The sequence below is a fragment of the Symphalangus syndactylus genome, chromosome 15 (genome assembly GCF_028878055.3).
Source record: "Symphalangus syndactylus isolate Jambi chromosome 15, NHGRI_mSymSyn1-v2.1_pri, whole genome shotgun sequence".
Lineage (NCBI taxonomy): Eukaryota > Metazoa > Chordata > Mammalia > Primates > Hylobatidae > Symphalangus > Symphalangus syndactylus.
Genome location: NC_072437.2, coordinates 72,508,119 through 72,528,488, shown reverse-complemented (window position 1 = coordinate 72,528,488; position 20,370 = coordinate 72,508,119). Strand labels below are relative to the sequence as shown.

The following is a 20,370-nucleotide window of genomic DNA, read 5'->3' as shown; positions in this document are numbered from 1 at the left end:
ATTTCAGTGAAAATTAGCAAACAAGACTTTAAAATGATTATAAATGTACCTGTGAATTAAAAGGAAAAACAGATACAATGGAAAGAGAAATGTAAGATATAAAAAAAACCAAACCGAACTTCCAGACCTGAAAAATACAACATCTGGGCCAGGCACAGTGGTTCATGCCTGTAATAGCAGCATTTTGGGAGGACAAGGTGGGCAGATTGCTTGAGGCCAGGAGTTTGAGACCAGCCTGGCCAACATGGTGAAACCCTGTCTTTATTAAAAATACAAAACTTAGCCAGGTGTGGTGTTATGCACCAGCTTCTTTGGAGGCTGAGGAACAAGAATTGCTTGAACCCAGGGGGCACAGGTTGCAGTGAGCCTAGATCACGCCACTGTACTCCAGCCTGGGTGACAGAGCAAGACTCTTGTCTCTACATAAATGAATAAAGGTTTTAAAAATCTTAAGTGAAAGATTTATTGGAGGAGCTTACTAGCAGGCTGGACATTATAGATCAGTGAACTTGTGGATATTAGCAGTAGAAATTAACCAAAATGAAGCCAACAGAGAAAAGAAGAAGGCAGAGAAGGACAAAATAGCAATGACCTGTGGGTCACTATTAAGCTATTTAATATATGTATACCCGAGAGTACCAGAAAAGCTGGTCAGGGAGGAGGTGGAAAGAGGGGAATAGGCAGAAAAAAATAAAGACATAATTGATGAAAATTATTCAAATCTGATGAAAACTATGAACTCACAGATCCGAGAAGCCTAATGAACCCCAGGGAGGATAAACTCCAAGGAACCTCATCAAACCGCTTAAAACCAATGATAAGGATAAAATCTTAAAAGTAGCTACAGGAGGGGAAAGGATAGTAATTTACAAATAATGAAATAAAGATGGGAGTCAGGCTGACTTTTCATTAGAAACAATGCAGACCGGAAGATAATGGAACATCTTTAAACGAAGGAAAACAAAAAACAGCAACAAAATCCTATCAACTTAGAATTCTCTGTTTACAGAAAATAACTTCGAAATTTCTGTTTAGAGAAAATAACTTCAAAACAAGTAATCTGTGTTCCAACCAATGGGAGGCGGAAAATCTTGAATACATGAGACAATGGATAAAGTATACAAAAGAGATCGATGAACTTGAAGATACAGCAATAGGATCTATACAAAATGAAACAGAAAAAATACAAAAAATGAACAGTGCATCAGTGAGCTGTGGGAGGACTGTGAGTGACTGATAACAGGTGTAATTGGAGTCCCCACAGTAATAGGGGGACAGAGATGACGAAATAATGGCTAACAATATTTTCCAAATTTGATTAAAGCTCTAAAACCAGAGATCCAAAAAGCTCAACTAATCCCAAGCACAAGAAACTAGAAAACTAGATCAAGATATATCATAATCAAATTGCATGAAGTAGTAATAGAGTCTTAAAAGTAGCCATAGAAAAAAACATATATAGACTAACGAAAATAAGAGTTATCACAATTTCTTATCAGAAAAATGCAACCCAGAAGCATAACATTTAGCAACATCTAAAATTTTTTGTTTTGTTTTTGAGACAGAGTCTTGCTCTGTTGCCCAGGCTGCAATGTGTTGGTGCCATCTCAGCTCACTGCAACCTCTGTCTCCCAGGTTCAAGCGATGCTTGTGCCTCAGCCTTCCGAGTAGCTGGGACTACAGGTGTGCACCACCACACCCAGCTAATTTTTGTATTTTTAGTAGAGACCGGGTTTCGCCATGTTGGCCAGGCTGGTCTTGAACTCCTGGCCCCAAGTGATTCACATGCCTCGGCCTCCCAAAGTGCTGGGATTACAGCCATGACCCACTGTGTCTGGCTAACATCTAGAATTTTATACCAAGCAAAAATATCTTTAAAAAATGAAAGCAAGTAAGTCATTTTCAGACCAAAAATAGGCAATTCAGTTAATCTAGGCAAAAAACCCATAACTCTTACAAATAGGTCACTCAATCTTCAAATATTTTTCCCTTCTTTTTGATGACTTTGGTGTATAGTTAGCCTAAAATGGATGGAAACTGGAAAGAAATGGAAACTATCAGTCATCTCAAGAATATACTCTTGTTTATATTTGGGGTAAAACTGCAGTATGTGGCTGGTTTTCCTTGATTTAGGACACAACAGAATACACAATTCATTTCTATGATAGGATCTTTGAAATTGCGGCTAATAACTATAAATTTTTACAATTCTTTACTTCAAGTTATTTGCATTTTGAAGAAAAAAATCTTATTTTTCTAGTGAATCATCTTTTTCTTCTACTTTCGATTCAAATATATAAACTCTCCTTAACCTTATCTAATTAAAAAATGACAAATAAAATATTTTATGTATAAAAAGATATTTTGAGTTTTCATTCTCAAAGTCTGTAAGAATATCATTATATATTATATTCTCTAAATCTGAAGACATATAACCAGAAAAAGAGACCACCACAGATGCCGTAATCTCTGACACCCACATTTTATAAATTACCTTGAAAATATTGGAAGTAGCCAATATTTCTTTTCATCACCAAAGACTTGTCTCCAATTTTTACTGCATCCAAGAGAGAAACCATTTCCATCAGGTCCGTATGAAAACGTGGGTGCACGGAATGATTCTGTTAAATACACATACATATATAAACTAATTAATCTATTTAAAAATTACAGGAGGGATGGAAATTACCCATTTTCTTGCTTATATCTTTGACATAAAAACTGTAAATATAATTTAAAATAAATAATACATTAGTAGCAATTAAAAGATAAATTTCTGAAACTTCTTTTGGGAAAAAATAGCACATTTAATATTTCATCAACCTTATAAAGTATTATGTCAAAATAATTATCAAATATTACTGAAAATCTAGTATTGTGTGCTCAGTATCTCTTGGCTTTTTTTTCCTACAAGATATTCTAACTCCTGCAACTTCACTCATTATTTATGCATTTCCTACTATGTTCCTGATAGCATTGTACCAGGTATTTGGGATTCAAAGATAAATTAGATAAAATTCCTACCCAAGAACCTAGAGTCTAGCAAAAATTACAATGTTATAAGTGCTAACATAGCCATGATGTACTGGGAGCACAGAGGTGAAGGAAGCTAATTTTGTCTCAACAGAGATATATATGTGCCTTGGGGGTGCTTGTAGGGAAAGGTGATCAAGCTGAGGGTGACTAGACCATTATTTCAAGCTTGGTTGTTAAGTGATGTAGAGTGAGGTCTGGAGAAAGATACAGGCTTCACAAAAAATGTTTTTTAATTTAAAAATAGAATGCACTTCAGTGTGTTTTATAAGCTAAGGATAAGAACCCAGGGCATTGGGAGGGATTGCTGATATAAAAAAGTAAAATAAAAACTGAAGAAAGGGATCCTAGAAGAGATGGGAAGGGTCTAGAAAAGTTGTAAAGGTTAACCTTGAATACCAGAAAAGACATCTTTCTTCCTCAGAAGTTAGAGGCAGGTGAGAGTGATGGGTGTGAAAGAAGAAATGTTTGTATGAGGCTATAAAGACATTAAGATGAGAGTTTACTTGTGACTCCTTCTGATTTTTCTACTAGGGACTCATAAAATGGGTAAGGAGAGTGGGAGAATTATGAAAATCTGGAATAACCGTCTTGGGTAACAGGTGAGGGACCTGACCAGAAACATGTGACATTACTGCCAAATAGAGCTAAGGCCCTCAATGAGGCCTAACATCTGTAGCTATAGCAAACCTTATGGAGTAAGACATCCTTCAACAGCTTTCAACAGCCCCACTGTGCACGCGGATAGAGGATGGCTGGATAACCAGAGCCATGAATTAGCAGAATAATGGGAGAAAGTCTAGGCACCAAAGATGTAAGGAGCTGTTTTTGTCAAGAGCTGCTAAAGTCATTTACCATAGGATCTAGAATGGACATGGGTGAGAAATAAAACCAGAAGGGAAAGAAAAACTTAGGAGAAAATTGTTGGAGAATAGAAGACTCAGGAAGTACATTAGAATACAGCAAATAGAGAATAACATATTCAAGTTTAAAATTTCATTTTCAGGGGTTCTTCAGTTCTAAGCGATTAAAAAGCTCAGAATCAAAGGGACTAGCTTGCCTGTTTGGGATAATGGCATTAGCTTAAATGTAGGAACTCACTAAATGAGGGTAAACGATCTCAAGGAGGGTAGGTGACAGTTATGAAGAAGACAGAGGTGATACAGCAGAATAAGACACCCTCAAATCTAAGAACAAACATCTGAATGTAGCAGTGGAGAATTAGCTAAAGACCAGGGCTGTGGAGGATGAAGCTGTAAAAAAAGTGGTGTGCTAAGCAATGTTTTTTCAAAGTGTGGGTTAGAACACCTTAATAGACCACATAATCAACTGAGTGACTTGCAACCCGCACTTCCTTTTAAGAAACTAGAAAAGAAGGCCAGGCGCGGTGGCTCAGTCTTGTAATCCCAGCACTTTGGGAGGCCGAGGTGGGCGGATCATGAGGTCAGGAAATCGAGACCACGGTGAAACCCCGTCTCTACTGAAAATACAAAAAATTAGCCGGGCGTGGTGGCGGACGCCTGTAGTCCCAGCTACTCGGAGAGGCTGAGGCAGGAGAATGGCGTGAACCCGGGAGGCGGAGCTTGCAGTGAGCCGATATTGCGCCACTGCACTCCAGCCTGGGCGACAGAGCGAGACCCCGTCTCAAAAAAAAAAGAAACTAGAAAAGAAAATATCAGAATACACTGCATATAGTAGAGATTAAAAAGGTTTTGTGAAACTTTTGCTTATTTTATTTATATAATTTTATAAATATTTGTGCATGTTTTAAGTCATGATATGAAATGCTGCATTTCTTACTGTGGCCACCGGCAAAAAACAGTTTGAAAAAGACTGTTCAAGAGAACAGCAGGTTCCCTAGAAATGCCAATCTCTCACATACCTACGGGGGCTGGGCAGGAAACAAAAAAGGCACGACTGGCAAGACCTGTGGCAAATGACAGTGTCCACATACTATCTAAATCCATGCCCTATCTTGGGCAGTCCACCACTGCTTAGCTCCATTTCACTGATGCCAAGTGGGAAAATGGGCCTACTACCACTAGACTGATCAGTTTTGAAAAGAAGAAATCTGGTTTTCTTTGTGAAATCGCTCACATAGATTTTATTGGTTGGGGAGAACTTAAAGGCTGGACTTTGCCTGTAGGCTGCCTTTTTGTCATCTTCAATTAAAGGTAAAGAGATGGCAGAATATTCTATAAAGACAACAAAAAAAGTAGTTAATAGGGATAAGAAATTTTATTTACAAAAAAAAAAAATTTTATTTACATGGAAAAGGGATGAAGGTATGATGGAATTGGAAGAGAAGGAATAAATCCTCACACTGGAAGCCCACCATAACTTACAACACAGCTCAGTAACACAACATTAAAATGATCCTATACTAAAGCATCTACATGTCTCACCCGAAATCCCTTAATTTTTCTATAATTAAAAACTGTTTCCCTCCAACTTACTTGGCAGATATATGGCTGCAGATTGCAGGTGGATTTTAACTTTTTTACAAAACACTACCATAAAAATCCTTATTTTGTGTCTTGGTATGTTAGCAGATACATGAATATTTCAGTGATAACATAGCAGTGCTTCTTACATGTCAATAGTTCAGTGAGCAATGCCACCATTGTTATTTAGGGAATGTTTGTCCAATTATGTGAATACCTTACTTTTCCCCCATATTTTCATTTTTTAAAATGAGCAAACAAAAAGAGAAATAAATGCTAATACTAGTGACACAATACGTAAGTCTCACTGACAACTGACACAAAGATGGAAATAATGAGGCATGTCAAAAGCACTATTCCTTAGCCTCAGTCATGGAACATATGCCAGTTAAATTTGTGTTTAACTGTGGGGGAAAAAAGTAAAGAATATATATGGACTGGGCAAGGTGACTTGCATCTGTAATCCTAGCATTTTGGGAGGCCAAAGTGGGAGGATCACTCAAGCCCAGGAGTTTGAGACCAGCCTGGGCAACATAGCAAGACCCCATCTCCGTAAGAAATAAATAAATTAGCCGGGTGTGGTAGTGCACACCTGTAGACCCAGCTACTTGGGAGGCTGAGGTGGGAACACTGCTTAAGTCCAGGAGGTCAAGGCTGCAGTGAGCTGTGATGGCACTACTGCACTCTAGCCAGGGCAAGAGTGAGACTCTGTCTCAAAAAAAGAATATACATGAAATATATTGTTATGTTTTAGCTAAAAGATAAGCTATAATTGAGGATATAAAGGTTTTATTTGAGAACAAACTTCCTTAAAGCATGTAGATCTACTGTCTATCCCTTATAGATTAATTTTTTTTTTTTTTTGAGATCGGGTCTTACTCTCATTGCCCAGGCTGGAGTGCAATGGTGCAATTTTGGCTCACTGCAGCTAGTTTTGTTTTGCATTTTTAGTAGAGACAGGGTTTCTCCATGTTGCCCAGGCTGGTCTCGAACTCCTGGACTCAAGCAATCCACCCATCTTGGCCTCCCAAAATGCTGGGATTACAGGTGTGAGCCACTGTGCCCGGCCTCTCATAGATTAATTTTTGAAATGACACTGTATGAATGCAGGAAAGTTTTTATTTGTTAAAATTTATAAAATAGTTCTCCACTTTTATATATAACACATTACTGAAAATATGTTAAAAAGTCAGTCTCATTTCCTCAACCTTCTCCAAAATAATGAACCTTTATTATAAAACCATTGTCCCTATCCAGTCACAATTAATTTTACTACAGAATTATTTTATTTTTATTTTTTAGAGACTGGGTGTCCCTATGTTGTCTAGGCTGTCCTCCAGGGCTCAGGGGATTCTCCCGCCTCTGTCTCCGCAGTAGCTGAGATTATTAGGTACGTGCCACCAATTCCAGAGTCAGAATTGTCTTACGCTTCTGTATCATCTGACCCTTGTCCATCTCTAGATTTCATATTTATTTATGGTCATTGTCCTAAGTAATTATAATTTATTTTAACCTACTTACCTATTGTTGTTCTATTTTTTCCAACTAGCCAGCAGTGGTAGCTGAAAAGTGAGAGGACGCTGATGAAGAACATTGCAGACACAAAGAAAAGAAAAAGTACGTGGAATTTTGCACGTGTATCTGTCAGTTCATTCTGAGGAGGAAAAAAAGAAGTTAATTTTGAGGACAGTCAACCTCTAAAATATAACTTACAAGTTAGTTCTGCCTAAAGATTGTTGAATATATCAAAATACTTGCCATATTTGAAAAATAATAAATTACTTAATATATCCCAATGCAACAAGGGCAAAAGCAAAGAATTGGTATTACCAAAGCAACCTGCTTATCTAGGAGTTCAGGAAGAGTTATTTAAAATATTGCTCTTAAATTTTTTTAAATTTTAGCTTGGCATGGTGGTACATACCTGTAATCCCAGCTATCGGGGAGACTGAGACAGGAGGGTCACCTGAGCCTAGGAGTTCTAGGCCATCCTGGGCAACATAGTGAGACCCTGTCTCATAAAAAAAAAAAAATAGCAATACTTTCAGTAATAAAGTGAAAAGATCGACTCTGCTACCCAACAAATTTTCTTTTCTACTTTATGTATATATTCAAGCTTTCTCCAACATCCGACATATATAAGCTCCCCGTATCTACACAAAAATATTTGCTTATTTTATTTAGATTTGCTGCTAACTAAAAACTAATTGTGAAATATTTCTGAACTTCTCTAATCTCTATTTTCAGACCACCTTACCCGTGCCTTCAGCTGCTTCAATTCATACTTTTTTCATCTGTATGTCTACAGAGCCTTTGTGCATAGTTAACAATTTTGATAGATAAATTTACCACAAGGTATTAATGAATGAAAACAGCTTCTCTGGTATCCCTTCTTATGACTATATACATTTTAACAGAAGCAAACTAGAGCCTAGAAGAAATTACTACCGTTAATAGAAGGAGGAGGCCTTTAAATGTTAGCTCTTAAAATAAACCATAGAGGCAAAGCACCTACTCCACCAGAACATGAGGCTGTTCTGCTTGATTTAAGAAGTATTACAGACTAAAAGAAGGCTATTAGCATTAGGTTATTGTGACATTGATCTTTTTCTCTTTTCTTCAAGAGTAACCAACATATGTTTCAAACATTATCAAGTGAGTCTTCTATCTGACCATCTTGTGAAGCTAAATTTATTAAATATATTCACTATAAATGTCACAAAAGAGATCATGAGAATGTCATGGTAATGATGTATTTTACCTTTGGACAACTCTCTGTAGATTTCCTGCGGCAAAGCTTGTGCAAATAGAGACATATATTAAGAAACCAATTTTTATGCAAAATTATCCTAAACACTAGTTTTATAAATCCTGTTGAAGGAACACTAAGATGTTGCTTTCTAATGGCCATCTACAACATTTTCTCAAGAAATACAAAAGAGAAAATAGGCAAGAACATGCAGCTCTTCAAAAGCACATTTCTTTTTTTTTTTTTTTTTTTTAAAGATACAAGGTCTTGGCTGGGTGCAGCGGCTCACACCTGTAATCCCAGTACTTTGGGAGGTGGAGGCAGGTGGATCACCTGAGGTCAAGAGTTCGAGACCAGCCTGGCCAACATGGTGAAACCCCCGTCTCTACTAAAAATGCAAAAATTAGCCGGGCATGGTGGTACACGCCTGTAATCCCAGCTACTTGGGAGGATGAGGCAGGAGAATCACTTAACCCAGAAGGTGGATGTTGCAGTGAGCCAAGATCGCACTGCTGCACTCCAGCCTGGGTGACAGCGAGTCTCAAAAAAAAAAAAAAAAAAAAAAAAATACAAGGTCTCACTAAGGCACCAGAGCTAGGGCTAGTCTTGAACTCCTGGTCTTAAGTGATCCTGGCCTCCCAAAGTGCTGGACTACAGGCGTGAGCCACCTGTGCAGACACATTTCAGTCTGGGGAAGAATAAAATAAAATAAAATGTTTTTAGCCAATATTGAAAACAAACAAACAAACCTCTGACTAGTTTCTAAAAACTAGATCTGATGACTTCTTACCACCTTCACTGCTTCTACCTTATTCCACCTGGGATGCTGCAACAGCCTCTACCATGTGAGCCTGTGTATTGGTACTTGCCCTCTCCCATGTATTCTCAGCTCAGCAATCAGAGTGAGCCTTGCACAAGTCAGATCATGTCCCCACCTGGCTGCTAGTAAAAGCCACAGTCATTTCAATACTCTCCAAGGCCCTCTGTCATTTTGGCCCCCTCTTGGTCCATTCCTTTCAGTCTCCTTTCCGCTCGTTTTACCCCAGCCACAATAGCCTTCTTGTGTTACTGAAACATGGCAGGGACACGTATCACGTCCTCTGGGCCAGAATGCTCTTCTCTCAGATATCCATTAATTCCCTTCAAGTTTTTGCTTAAATCCTACCTTCTAAATGAGGTCTACCCTGACTGTGCTATTCAGTACTGCCACCTGCCCTATCATGCCACCGCCCAATACTTAAATCTCTTACCCTGCTCATTATTTATTACTTGTCCCCCTCCTTCTCAAAAGCAAGCTCTATAAAGACAGAACTCTGCCCGTTTTTTCAGAGATATACTACAAGTCTCTAGAGTACTACCTGCCATGTAGTAGGTACTAAATACATATTTCTTGAATGAATGAAGAAAAAGGTAGATTTACATTTACTAGTCTTTTTTTACTCAGAATTAATCCAAAAAAGTTATTCATTCTTTAATAAATCATTGCATACAAACATTGCTTAATTTTCTGATAGAGAAATGTGAAATTAAGTAATTTAGATTTCATCTATCTGGCACTGAATCTGTTTAAATAAGCGGTATGGTTAGTATGTTGTGAACTGAACAAAGGTGCCAGCTACAGGGGAAATCAAAAGCCAAAATTCATGAGGCTGACAACATACAGGTAGGGGTGTTCTCTTCTAATATGTGCAAAGGCATTGTAAGTGTTAGCATCCCCTGGTTTTAAATACCCAAACTTTAAACATCTAATGAAGTTTAAATCCTTCTAAAATGTAGTAGGTATCTCCTAGAAATAGAATTGTGCTTGATGACTCAGGGCTTTCATTATATTCTTCCCAACTACGAGTAGCAAGTTATAGTGGAAAGTAGCTGGATGCTGGAATACCCAGATTTTAGTTTAAATTCTTCCTATGTTTTTTTTGTTTTTTTTTTTTTTGAGACAGAGTCTCAATCTGTAGCCCAGGCTGGAGTGCAGTGGTACAATCTCAGCTCACTGCAAGCTCTGCCTTCCAGGTTCACGCCATTCTTCTGCCTCAGCCTCCTGAGTAGCTGGGACTACAGGTGCCAGCCACCACGCCCAGCTAATTTTTTGTATTTTTAGTAGAGACGGGGTTTCACCGTGTTAGCTAGGATGGTCTTGATCTCCTGACCTCGTGATCCGCCTGCCTCGGCCTCCCAAAGTGCTGGGATTACAGGCGTGAACCACCGCGCCCAGCCTGAATTCTTCCTATGTTATTAAGTATGTGACCTTCGGTAGTTGCATAATTTCTCCAATTTGTTTCCAACTCTGAAAACTGAAATAATAATGGCCCCCTTCTATATAAATCATATTTTCTTCTTTTCTTTTTCTTTTCTTTTTGAGACAGAGTCTTGCTCTGTCACCAGGCTGGAGTGCAGTGGTGTGATCTGTGATCTTGGTTCACTGCAACCTCCGCCTCCCAGGTTCAAGCGATTCTCCTGCCTCAGCTTCCTGAGTAGCTGGGACTACAGGTGTGCGCCACCACACCTGGCTAATTTTGTATTTTTAGTAGAGACGGGGTTTCACCATTGTTGGCCAGGATGGTCTTGATCTCCTGACCTCATGATCTGCCCGCCTTGGCCTCCCAAAGTGCTGGAATTACAGGCATAAGCCACCACACCCAACCCTATTTTCTTATTTTCTATATTCCTGATGCTCTGGCATCTGGGGCCTCACTAACTGGGGAGAAACTACCCCTCCCCGGGTTAACCAGTTCTTAAGAGACAGCAAACCACTCACCCAGGAGTACATCTTTCATACACAAACTAAACAATCCAGATCCCACACTGAGAACTGCTTCTTCTATCTGCCTTTTATACTCCAGAAGGCAGCAGTCCTCTGCCTTCATCATCCCAGGACCAGGTATAAGACAACTAGAGATAGCCCTGATACCTGAGTCCTCTGCAATGCCTGCAGCCAGCCAATCCGAAATCTGCTCACCTTGCCTTCCCCACAGGAACCACAATGAAGGCTCTGGTTCCCACATGGTGCTTCCTATCCTGGGGCCTCTTCCTCTTGGCACTGTGAGTAACAAACTATCTTTTCAGTGGCAATTGTCTCCTCATCTATTGGCCTCACCATACCTGAATAATAACAAAACCTACGTTGTAAAACACCTTCACAAGGTTTTTAGAAAAAGTAGATGTAAAAGTACTTTTTAACTACAATAATCCCTCCTCCAAAATCAGATTTAAAGGTAAAAACAAAAATAACAAAAGTACCAGAGGAAAAAACAGAACAATATCTGTATAAATTTATATGGAACAGACAACAGACAGGTATCATATATAAAAACAACTGCTTTAAAAATATAAAACTTTGATGTCACAAAAACAAAAGACAGCAGGAATGTAAGACATAAACAGAAAATGTGGGCCAGGCATGGTGGCTCACACCTATTATCCCAATACTTTAGGAGGCCGAGGTAGGGTGGATCACCTAACGTAAGGAGTTCAAGACTAGTCTGACCAACATGGTGAAACCCTGTCTCTACTAAAAATACAAAAATTAACCAGGCGTGGTGGCGCATGCCTGTAGTCCCAGCTACTCAGGAGGCAATGGCAGGAAAATCGCTTGAATCCGGGAGGTGAAGGTTACAGTGAGCTGAGATTATGCCACTGCACTCCAGCCTGCATGACAGAGTGAGACTCTGTCTCAAAAAAAAAGAAAACCCAGAAAATGTGGAAAAAGCATTTGTAACCCACGACAGAAAAAGGATTAATATCTTTAGGAGTGTCTCACATATTCTGGTTAGGAGTCCTTTGTGAGATATATGCATTGTAAATATCTTCTCCCAGTCAGTAGCTTGCCTTTTCACTCCAAAAGTCATCTTTTTATAAAAAGTTTTTTATTTTAATGAAGTCCAATTTATTGATCTTTTCTTTTATGGTGATTGCTATGTTCAGTGTAAGAACTCCTCATTTGGGCTGGCTGCGGTGACTCGTGCCTGTAATCCCAGCATTTTGGGAGACCGAGGCGGGCGGATCACCTGAGGTCAGGAGTCCAAGACTAGCCTGGCCAACATGGTAAAACTCCGTCTCTGCTATAGAATCACTTGAACCCAGGAAGTGGAGGTTGCAGTGAGCCGAGATCGTGCCATCACACTCTAGCCTGGGTGACAAGAGTGAAACTCCATCTCAAAAAAAAAAAAAAGAAATCCTCATCTAACTCAAGGTCAAGAATAAAGATTAGTGGCTGGGCTCGGTGGCTCACACCTGTAATCCCAGCACTTTGGGAGGCTGAGGTGGGAAGACTGTTTGAGATCAGGACTTATAGACCAGTTCATGGTGAAACCCCGTCTCTACAAAAAATACAAAAACCAGCCGGACATGGTGGTGCCTGCCCATGGTCCCAGCTACTCGGGGGCTTGAGGCAGGAGGATTGCTTGAGCCTGGGAGATTGAAACTGCAGTGAGCCGTGATCGCACCACTGCCCAGCCTGGGAGACAGAGTGGGACCGTATCTCAAAAAACAAAACAACAACAACAAAAAAAGATTAGTATCTTTAATGTAAGACAAACTCGTTCATGTGTAAATATGAAAACCTACTAGAAATGGGCAAAGAACACAATAGAAATTTCACAAAAAAGACATGCCAGTGGCTAGCAAGCATATCCTCAAAAGCATATGCAAAACAAAAATATTTTCCTCTGCTCATAAATTGGCAGATTGTACTTAAGAAGGCAGAGAATAAAGACAGGAAATTAGAAGATTGAGGGTCTAAACCACGTCTGTGATATTAGGAATAGGAATGATTTGAGGCACAGAGTTGGAAAAAACAAAATAAATAACATCTACTGACTGCTTTCCATGTATTTACACTATTTATTTTAATCATTAAATCAATCCTATAAGTTATTACCTCAATTTTAAAAATGAAAGAACAAAGAGTCTACAGTTTAAGTATCTTAATTCTGGCTATTCACTCAGCAAATATTTACTGAACACCTACTGTGTGTTCAGTACTGGGTGATTAAGAAACATAAACAAACAGGCTGGGCGCGGTGGCTCACGCCTGTAATCCCAGCACTTTGGGAGGCTGAGGCAGGCAGATCACAAGGTCAGGAGATCGAGACCATCCTGGCTAACATGGTGAAACCCCATCTCTACTAAAAATACAAAAAATTAGCCGGGCAAGGTGGTGGGCGCCTGTAGTCCCAGCTACTCAGGAGGCAGGCTGAAGCAGGAGAATGGCGTGAACCCGGGAGGCGGAGCTGGCAGTGAGCCGAGATCGTGCCACTGCACTCCAGCTTGGGTGACAGAGCGAGACTCTGTCTCCAAAAAAAAAAAAAAGAAAGAAACATAAATAAACAAAATAAATGAATATTCGTGCTCTCATGGAGCTTAGATTCTGGCAAATAAATACATACATGGCATTTACATGTAAAGAAAGCTCATTTTTTTCCCTAGTATATCACCCTGATTCTACACTTCAGTTTCATAAGGGAATAACAATAATTCCAAGACGCTATTAATTTTTCTACCTTGGAAACTGATAGATTTGTAAAGATTTTGTTCCCAATCAGATAAACACAGAAAGAACAGTGAAAAGAAAATGAGGTTGGTTTGAGACGTGCTGATTTTTATGGTGTCTTCCTCATGTCTGCTGGTTCAATAAATAGCAACTGGAAACGGGAATGGGCTCAGCCCATGTGAGCACTAGGGCTAGGAACAGCAATTGTGAATGCCACAGGGGGACACACAATAACCCAGAAACACAGTAGAAGGAACCAAGAGTGAGACAGCCCAGGACTGAACCTATATTTAAAGGGCTGAAGGGGAAAAAGAAAGGAATGAATATTATCTTGAAACTTAAAGAGAGTTTAAATGAAGGAGAAAATGTTCATTTATTTTGAAATTATTTCTTGGCCAGGTGCGGTGGCTCACACTTGTAATCCCAGCGCTTTGGCAGGCCGAGGCAGGCAAATCACTTGAAGTCAGGGGCTCGAGACCAGCCTGGCCAGCATGGTGAAACCCCGTCTCTACTAAAAATACAAAAATTAGCCAGGCGTTGTGGCGGGGCACCTGTAATCCCAGCTACTCAGGAAGGCTGAGGCAGGAGAATCGCTTGAACCCAGAAGGCAGAGGTTATAGTAAGATGAGATCATGCCACTGCACTCCAGCCTGGGTGACCAAGCAAGATTCCATCTCAAATAAAAATAAAATAAAATAAAATAAAATAAAAATAAAAATAAAATAAAATAAATAAAATAATTTCTAAATTTTTCAAAAATGGTACATGCACAGAGAAAATTAAAATAATGCTAAAAAGCTATTAATGAAAAACAGCAGTTCTCCCACTTCCAAGAGGCCAGTTACTTTCAATGTTTTTGGTAGTTTTTCCCCAAAAAATATATACTCCCCAAAAAATATATACTTAAAATTTTAAAACAAATTTTAAAGCTATATTTATCTGTTTTGAATATATTACTATTTGTCCATGTTATACAAAATCCAAAGGATAACTGTAAAAAGCATGTCTCCCTTCTAAGTGCCCTCCCCAGAGGCAACCACTGTTAAGAATTTTTTACTGCATTCTTCCAGATAAGACATATACAAATATATACACGTGTTATTGTGCTGTAGAAATGGCAGCATACTATATGCATTCTTCCGTGCCTTGTTTTTTTCATGTTAATAATAGATCTCAAAGATCACCTCACATCATTTGTTACAAAGAGCTTCCTTATTCTTTCTTAAGCTGTATTGCATTCCTTTGTATAGATGTATCATAGTTTAAGGAGACCTCAGTTGATAAGACATCTGATTGTTTTCATTCATTTGCCATTTTAAGAAATGCTGTAAAATCTATAAAGACAGGAAGCAGTTTAGTGGCTGCCTGGGGCTGAGGCAATCATTAAATTACTTCCTGTCTTTATAGATTTTATTAGTATAAAATTGCAATAAGTCTCACCGACTCAAAGAAAAGCAATTTACCTCCCTAAAATGAATATGTCTTTGTTAGAATGTGGGTGAAAATAATTTGGATCACTAAAAGAGGCTCACTATATCCTGTTTAATATACATTTATTTACAAATAAACGTGTATATGAAAGTAAATTGTAGCCCTATCTGTCCTCTGATGGATTTATAAAACTCTAACTTGTAAAATTAAACTAAAGAATATCTACTTGTCATAAAAAATGAAGTAATTAGGAAGATAGCATCTTAAAGTCTTAAATACATGTTTCAAGATAGAAAAAAAGACTTACCGTCCAAAATTTTATAAAGTACTCTAAAACTGTTGCAGCCACGAAAAGGCAATATAATAGGGAATATAATAAAAACAGCAGGAAGAATTTGTAATTAGAAAATCCCACACAGTTATTCACCCTGGAAAAATAAAGAAAGCCACATTACAAAAGTAAGAAAAATGACAAATTCACAGAAATAGAAAGTGGGATGGAGGCTGCCAGGGGCTGGTGTGGTGTGGGGAAGGGGAGCTCTTTAATGAGAATAAAATTTCAGTTTTGCAGGATGAAAAAGTTCTGGAGATTAATTGCACAATAATTTGAACATACTTAACACTACTGAACTGTACCTTAAGAAACGGTTAAGATGGTACATCTTATGGGAGTCTCGTTCTGTTGCCCAGGCTGGAGTGCAGTGGTGCCATCTCGGCTCACTGCAACCTCTGCCTCCCAGGTTCACGCGATTCTCCTGCCTCAGACTCCTAAGTAGCTGGGATTACAGGTGCTCACCACAACGCCCGGCTAATTTTTGTATTTTTAGTAGAGATGGGGTTTCACCATGTTGCCCAAGCTGATCTTGAACTCCTGACCTCTTCGATGTTTTTTAAAACAATTAAAACATAGTAATTTAAAAAAATAAATTGGGCCGAGTGCAGTGGCTCATGCCTGTAATCCTAGTACTTCGGGAGGCCAAGGCAGGTGGATTGCTTGAGCCCAGGAGTTCAAGACCAGCCTGGGCAACATGGAGAAACCCCATCTCTATTAAAAATATAAAAAATCAGCCAGGCGTGGTGGTGCATGCCTGCAGTCCCAGCTACTTGAGAGACTGAGGTGGAAGAATCACCTGAGCCCAGAAGGTCGTGGCTGCAGTGGGCCAAGATCATGCCACTGTACTCCAGCCTGGGCAACCAGAGACCTTGTCTCAAAAATAAAATAAAACAAAACAAACATAAAAAAAGACAAATCAGAAAACTTAATCATTATTACCTAGAAATGGGTCATCTGGGAAGTTGACAGTGGTGTCTTAATTGTGAATGTTTGTATTTAATAAATTCTATAAGGAATGTGGAATTTTAATGTTAATTCTTAATACACTGTTATTTGGGTTAATTTCAGCAGATATTTTTAATAGAAACCATTTAATATAATTGTTTACATACAAATATGCGCATAGACGTAAAGAGATCAATCTTAATATCTATGAGTAAACTGGCCTTCAAAATTTAGGAATACTGAAGTTACTCTAAATTCTCTCTTTCTCACCACCAATGCAATTTCTTCTGTTTTTTTAATACATACCAAGGACAGTGATGATCCATCTTAAGAATACATCTAGAAAACAAACAAGCATAAGAAAATCCATGCAGAAAAATTCTTCTAACTTCTCATAATTTTCTTTTATTTGACTTAAAATTTTCCCTTTACAACTACATCTTAAGAGAATCAACCCAGAAACTAGGTTAGAGATAATTTCTGATGCTTCCACAAGAATGTTCATAAGTAAAAAGTCATTTTTATACTGGGAATTCAGCTGAACATATTCAGCTGCCTTAGACCACATCAAATGATACTATAATATTTAGATCTGGGCTGGGCACGGTGGCTCATGCGTGTAATTCCAGCACTTTGGGAGACAGAGGTGGTAGGATCATTTGAGGTCAGAGTGAAACCAGCCTGGCTGACATAATGAGACCCTGTCCTGAAAAAAACAAAATTCAGATCCGGTGCACAGTACTTGGTACATAAGATAGATCCAGCTAACAAATTAGCTGAAGGAGGTAGAATGCAATACAGATGGCCCCTATGTTATTTTAAACATATGCAGGTCATAAAAACAAAAGTTTAGAAGGAAATAAGCCAAAATATTAACACCGATGGGCTTGGAGATGGTTATTTTTCCACATATTCTATAAAATTTTACCCCATGCATAAGCACTACTGTATTTTTGTAATTAAAAAGAAACCAAACCTCAAATTTGCCTCCTTACTAGAATATGTATTCTATATTTATATGTAGACCACGGATCATCTCAAAAAATGTAACAAAATGAGTAAGTCAAGGATTATCTGGGATTCCAAACTAGTGATCTTTCCTTCAATATATTACCTCCTTACATGTGCAGAAAGACTTACATTAAGCACAAGCACAGACAGCATAAAGTCCAAGAAAATTCTATTAACTGGTATAGGAACTGTTATCAAAGATAACTTGTGAGTATATTCCAGCTTTTATCAATATTTTTGTCTGCCCTGTATGCACAGCAAATAATGAGAGAGGATGAAGTGTTCTTGTCAAGTGTAAAGCATATAAAATGTTCCTTTCCCTTGCACTCTCCCATCACTGATTTCCAGTGCTAGATATTAAGCATATGTGTGAGTGACACTTACGAGTCACATGCTGAGCAGTGATGCGCCCGATCAGGTTTAATCAGCTGACATTTTTCACAATATCTGATAGCTACATGAAAGAAGTAAAAGGAAGATGTTGAAGGATGTACCAACTTAACTAATTTGACATTAAAATTTGATCTTCTAAAAAAAATAACTCTGGGTAATTGATAACTAATAATTATAAAGCAATACCAAAATGTATTATACTAGAGAGCTTCTCAAATCAAAATGTCAAGAGATAAAAGAGAACATCAGAATGGAGTTTGCTCAGCAATTTTTAGATGAAAAGTAGATGCAAAGCAAATAAATGACTCATACAAGGTCAAACACCAGGGTGAGTAGCAGAACTAGACTAGAACTCAAGATTTAGTAAGCCCCAAGTCCAGTGTTTTTTTCTATTACACCACAATGCCTACAGTAATATAAAAATTTAGACTTTTAAGGCATCCTGTGGGACTGTTTTTGAAATTCTGAAATAGCTTCACTAAAAAAAACTTTTATCTGCCATCCCTACCCCAGATAAACAATAAAATTGGGAATGCATTTTTGAATAAAAACTCTGAATTGTTTTCCACTAAATCCTAATATATACTATTGTTGCCCAATACATATGTTCATTTAAAATGTATGGAACACCTGCTAGGTGCCAGATATTGTTCATGCCTTCAAGGACCTTTCATTTTACAGGAAGCAATGAGGAGTAATAATAAACAAGTTAACAAAATAAACAATGTATTAGACAGTATAGATAGCAGGGAAGGAAACATCGGGGAATTGTAATTTTAGAAAGATCTATGAGAAAAATGAAACTGAAAGAAGGAAGCTAGTGAGTCATGTCCATGAGGGAGAAAGAGGTTTTTTGTTTCTGTTTTTGTTTTTTGTTTTTTTTTTTGGGGGACGGAGTGTCACTCTGTCGCCCAGGCTGGAGTGCAGCTGCACGACCTCAGCTCACTGCAACCTCTACCTCCCGGGTTCAAGCAATTCTCCTGCCTCAGCCTCCCGAGTAGCTGGGACAACAGATGTGCACCACCATGCCTAGGTAATTTTTGTATTTTTAGTAGAGACAGGGTTTCACCATGTTGGTCAGGCTGGTCTTGAACTCCTGACCTCAGGTGATTCACCCACCTCAGCCTCCCAAAGTGCTGGGATTACAGGCATGAGCCACCGTGCCTGGCAGGGAGAATGTGGATTCTAATCAGAGAATGGACCCTGAGGTGTGACTATGCTTGGCTTGTTCAAGGATTAGTGAAGAAGAGTGATGTTCATTACAGCATTGTTCTTACTAAAACACTAGGAATAACTTGAATTATACAAATAGTTAACCATCTTATGGTATAGCCAGTGAAACGCTATGCAGAGTTTAACAAAAGTTTTCCCCACAGAATACATTTATGACTGGGTGCAGTGGCTCACTTGGAAATAACCAATCAGCTTTCTGTTCTTTGTTTCCACTTTCTTCAGCCTTTTCTAAAGCCGGCTTCCCCTGTCCAGCTCATTGGAGCTCCTTTCTATTTTGTAGACTGCATGAGGCCTAGTTCATAAATCATTAATAAAAGGCAATTAGATCTCTCAAACTCAATTTGTTGAAATTTTGGTTTTTGACAACCCTAACATGGAAAAATACAAGGACATTACATGGGAAAAAAAGCAATTTAGGGCTGGGCGTGGTGGCTCACGCCTGTAATCCCAGCACTCTGGGAGGCTGAGGCGGGCGGATCATGAGGTCAGGAGATCGAGACCATCCTGGCTAACATGGTGAAACCCCGTCTCTACTAAAAAAATACAAAAAATTAGCTGGGCGTGGTGGTGGGCGCCTGTAGTCCCAGCTACTCAGGAGGCTGAGGCAGGAGAATGGCATGAACCCAGGAGGCGGAGCTTGCAGTGAGCTGAGATCGTGCCACTGCACAGAGTAAGATTCCATCTCAAAAAAAAAAAAAGCAATCATACAATAGTTTGTATATACAGAATAGAGTTCCCATCTCCGAAGGGAAAAGCATATTTTCTTTTTATAACTATATACCCTATCCCAATAAAATGCATACATATGTCAGATGTCAATTAATACATATAACAGGGAGACAGAGTATATTTTGAAGCAATGTTAGAAGCTATAGCTCATAGAAAGCTCTATCCAGGTAACCAAATTTGTATTAGTTAACATTTAGCTATTTGATTGTCACTTGTATATAGTTCTACAATATATAAAACATTTCTGCTAGGATACACAAGAAAAGGTGGTAGCCTCTGATGAGTGGTGTCATGGGTGAGGTGTGTAGGCTCAATCTTTTTTGGTGCCCCTAAAAATTTGTTTTTTAAATAATGGGCATGTATTACTTCTATAATGTAAATAAGAATTTCTCTAGAACAAAGGGAATTTACAGAAATATCTACTTATTAAATAAATATTATTTTTTAACAAAAATCATTTTCATTTATTTAAGCCTTTAAAATAAAATACTTGTTTAATATGATACAGAGGCAATAAAATACATAATTTAATTGACTTTTCAAATTCATTTAAAAATAGAGAGCTATCGTTTTAGAA

The 20,370-nt window shown here is 38.5% G+C and overlaps 1 protein-coding gene across 7 annotated transcripts in view; it reads right to left on the bottom strand.

The window, feature by feature from the left end:
• Positions 1 to 20,370, bottom strand: part of ZDHHC20 (zinc finger DHHC-type palmitoyltransferase 20) — an 86,949-nt gene that overhangs the window by 11,690 nt on the left and 54,889 nt on the right. For 4 of the 7 annotated variants that reach the window (XM_063619029.1, XM_063619030.1, XM_055245340.2 and 1 more), the window contains exons 5-9: positions 17,823 to 17,892; positions 16,734 to 16,766; positions 15,456 to 15,576; positions 6,999 to 7,131; positions 2,495 to 2,621 (exon numbers count right to left, since the gene is read on the bottom strand). In XM_063619029.1, coding sequence (XP_063475099.1) covers positions 2,495 to 2,621; positions 6,999 to 7,131; positions 15,456 to 15,576; positions 16,734 to 16,766; positions 17,823 to 17,892 — 484 coding nt within the window. Of the gene's footprint in view, positions 1 to 2,494; positions 2,622 to 6,998; positions 7,132 to 8,238; positions 8,275 to 15,455; positions 15,577 to 16,733; positions 16,767 to 17,822; positions 17,893 to 20,370 lie in introns of all 7 variants that reach the window. The other 3 variants (XR_008651471.2, XM_055245336.2, XM_055245342.2) reach the window with 1 other exon arrangement.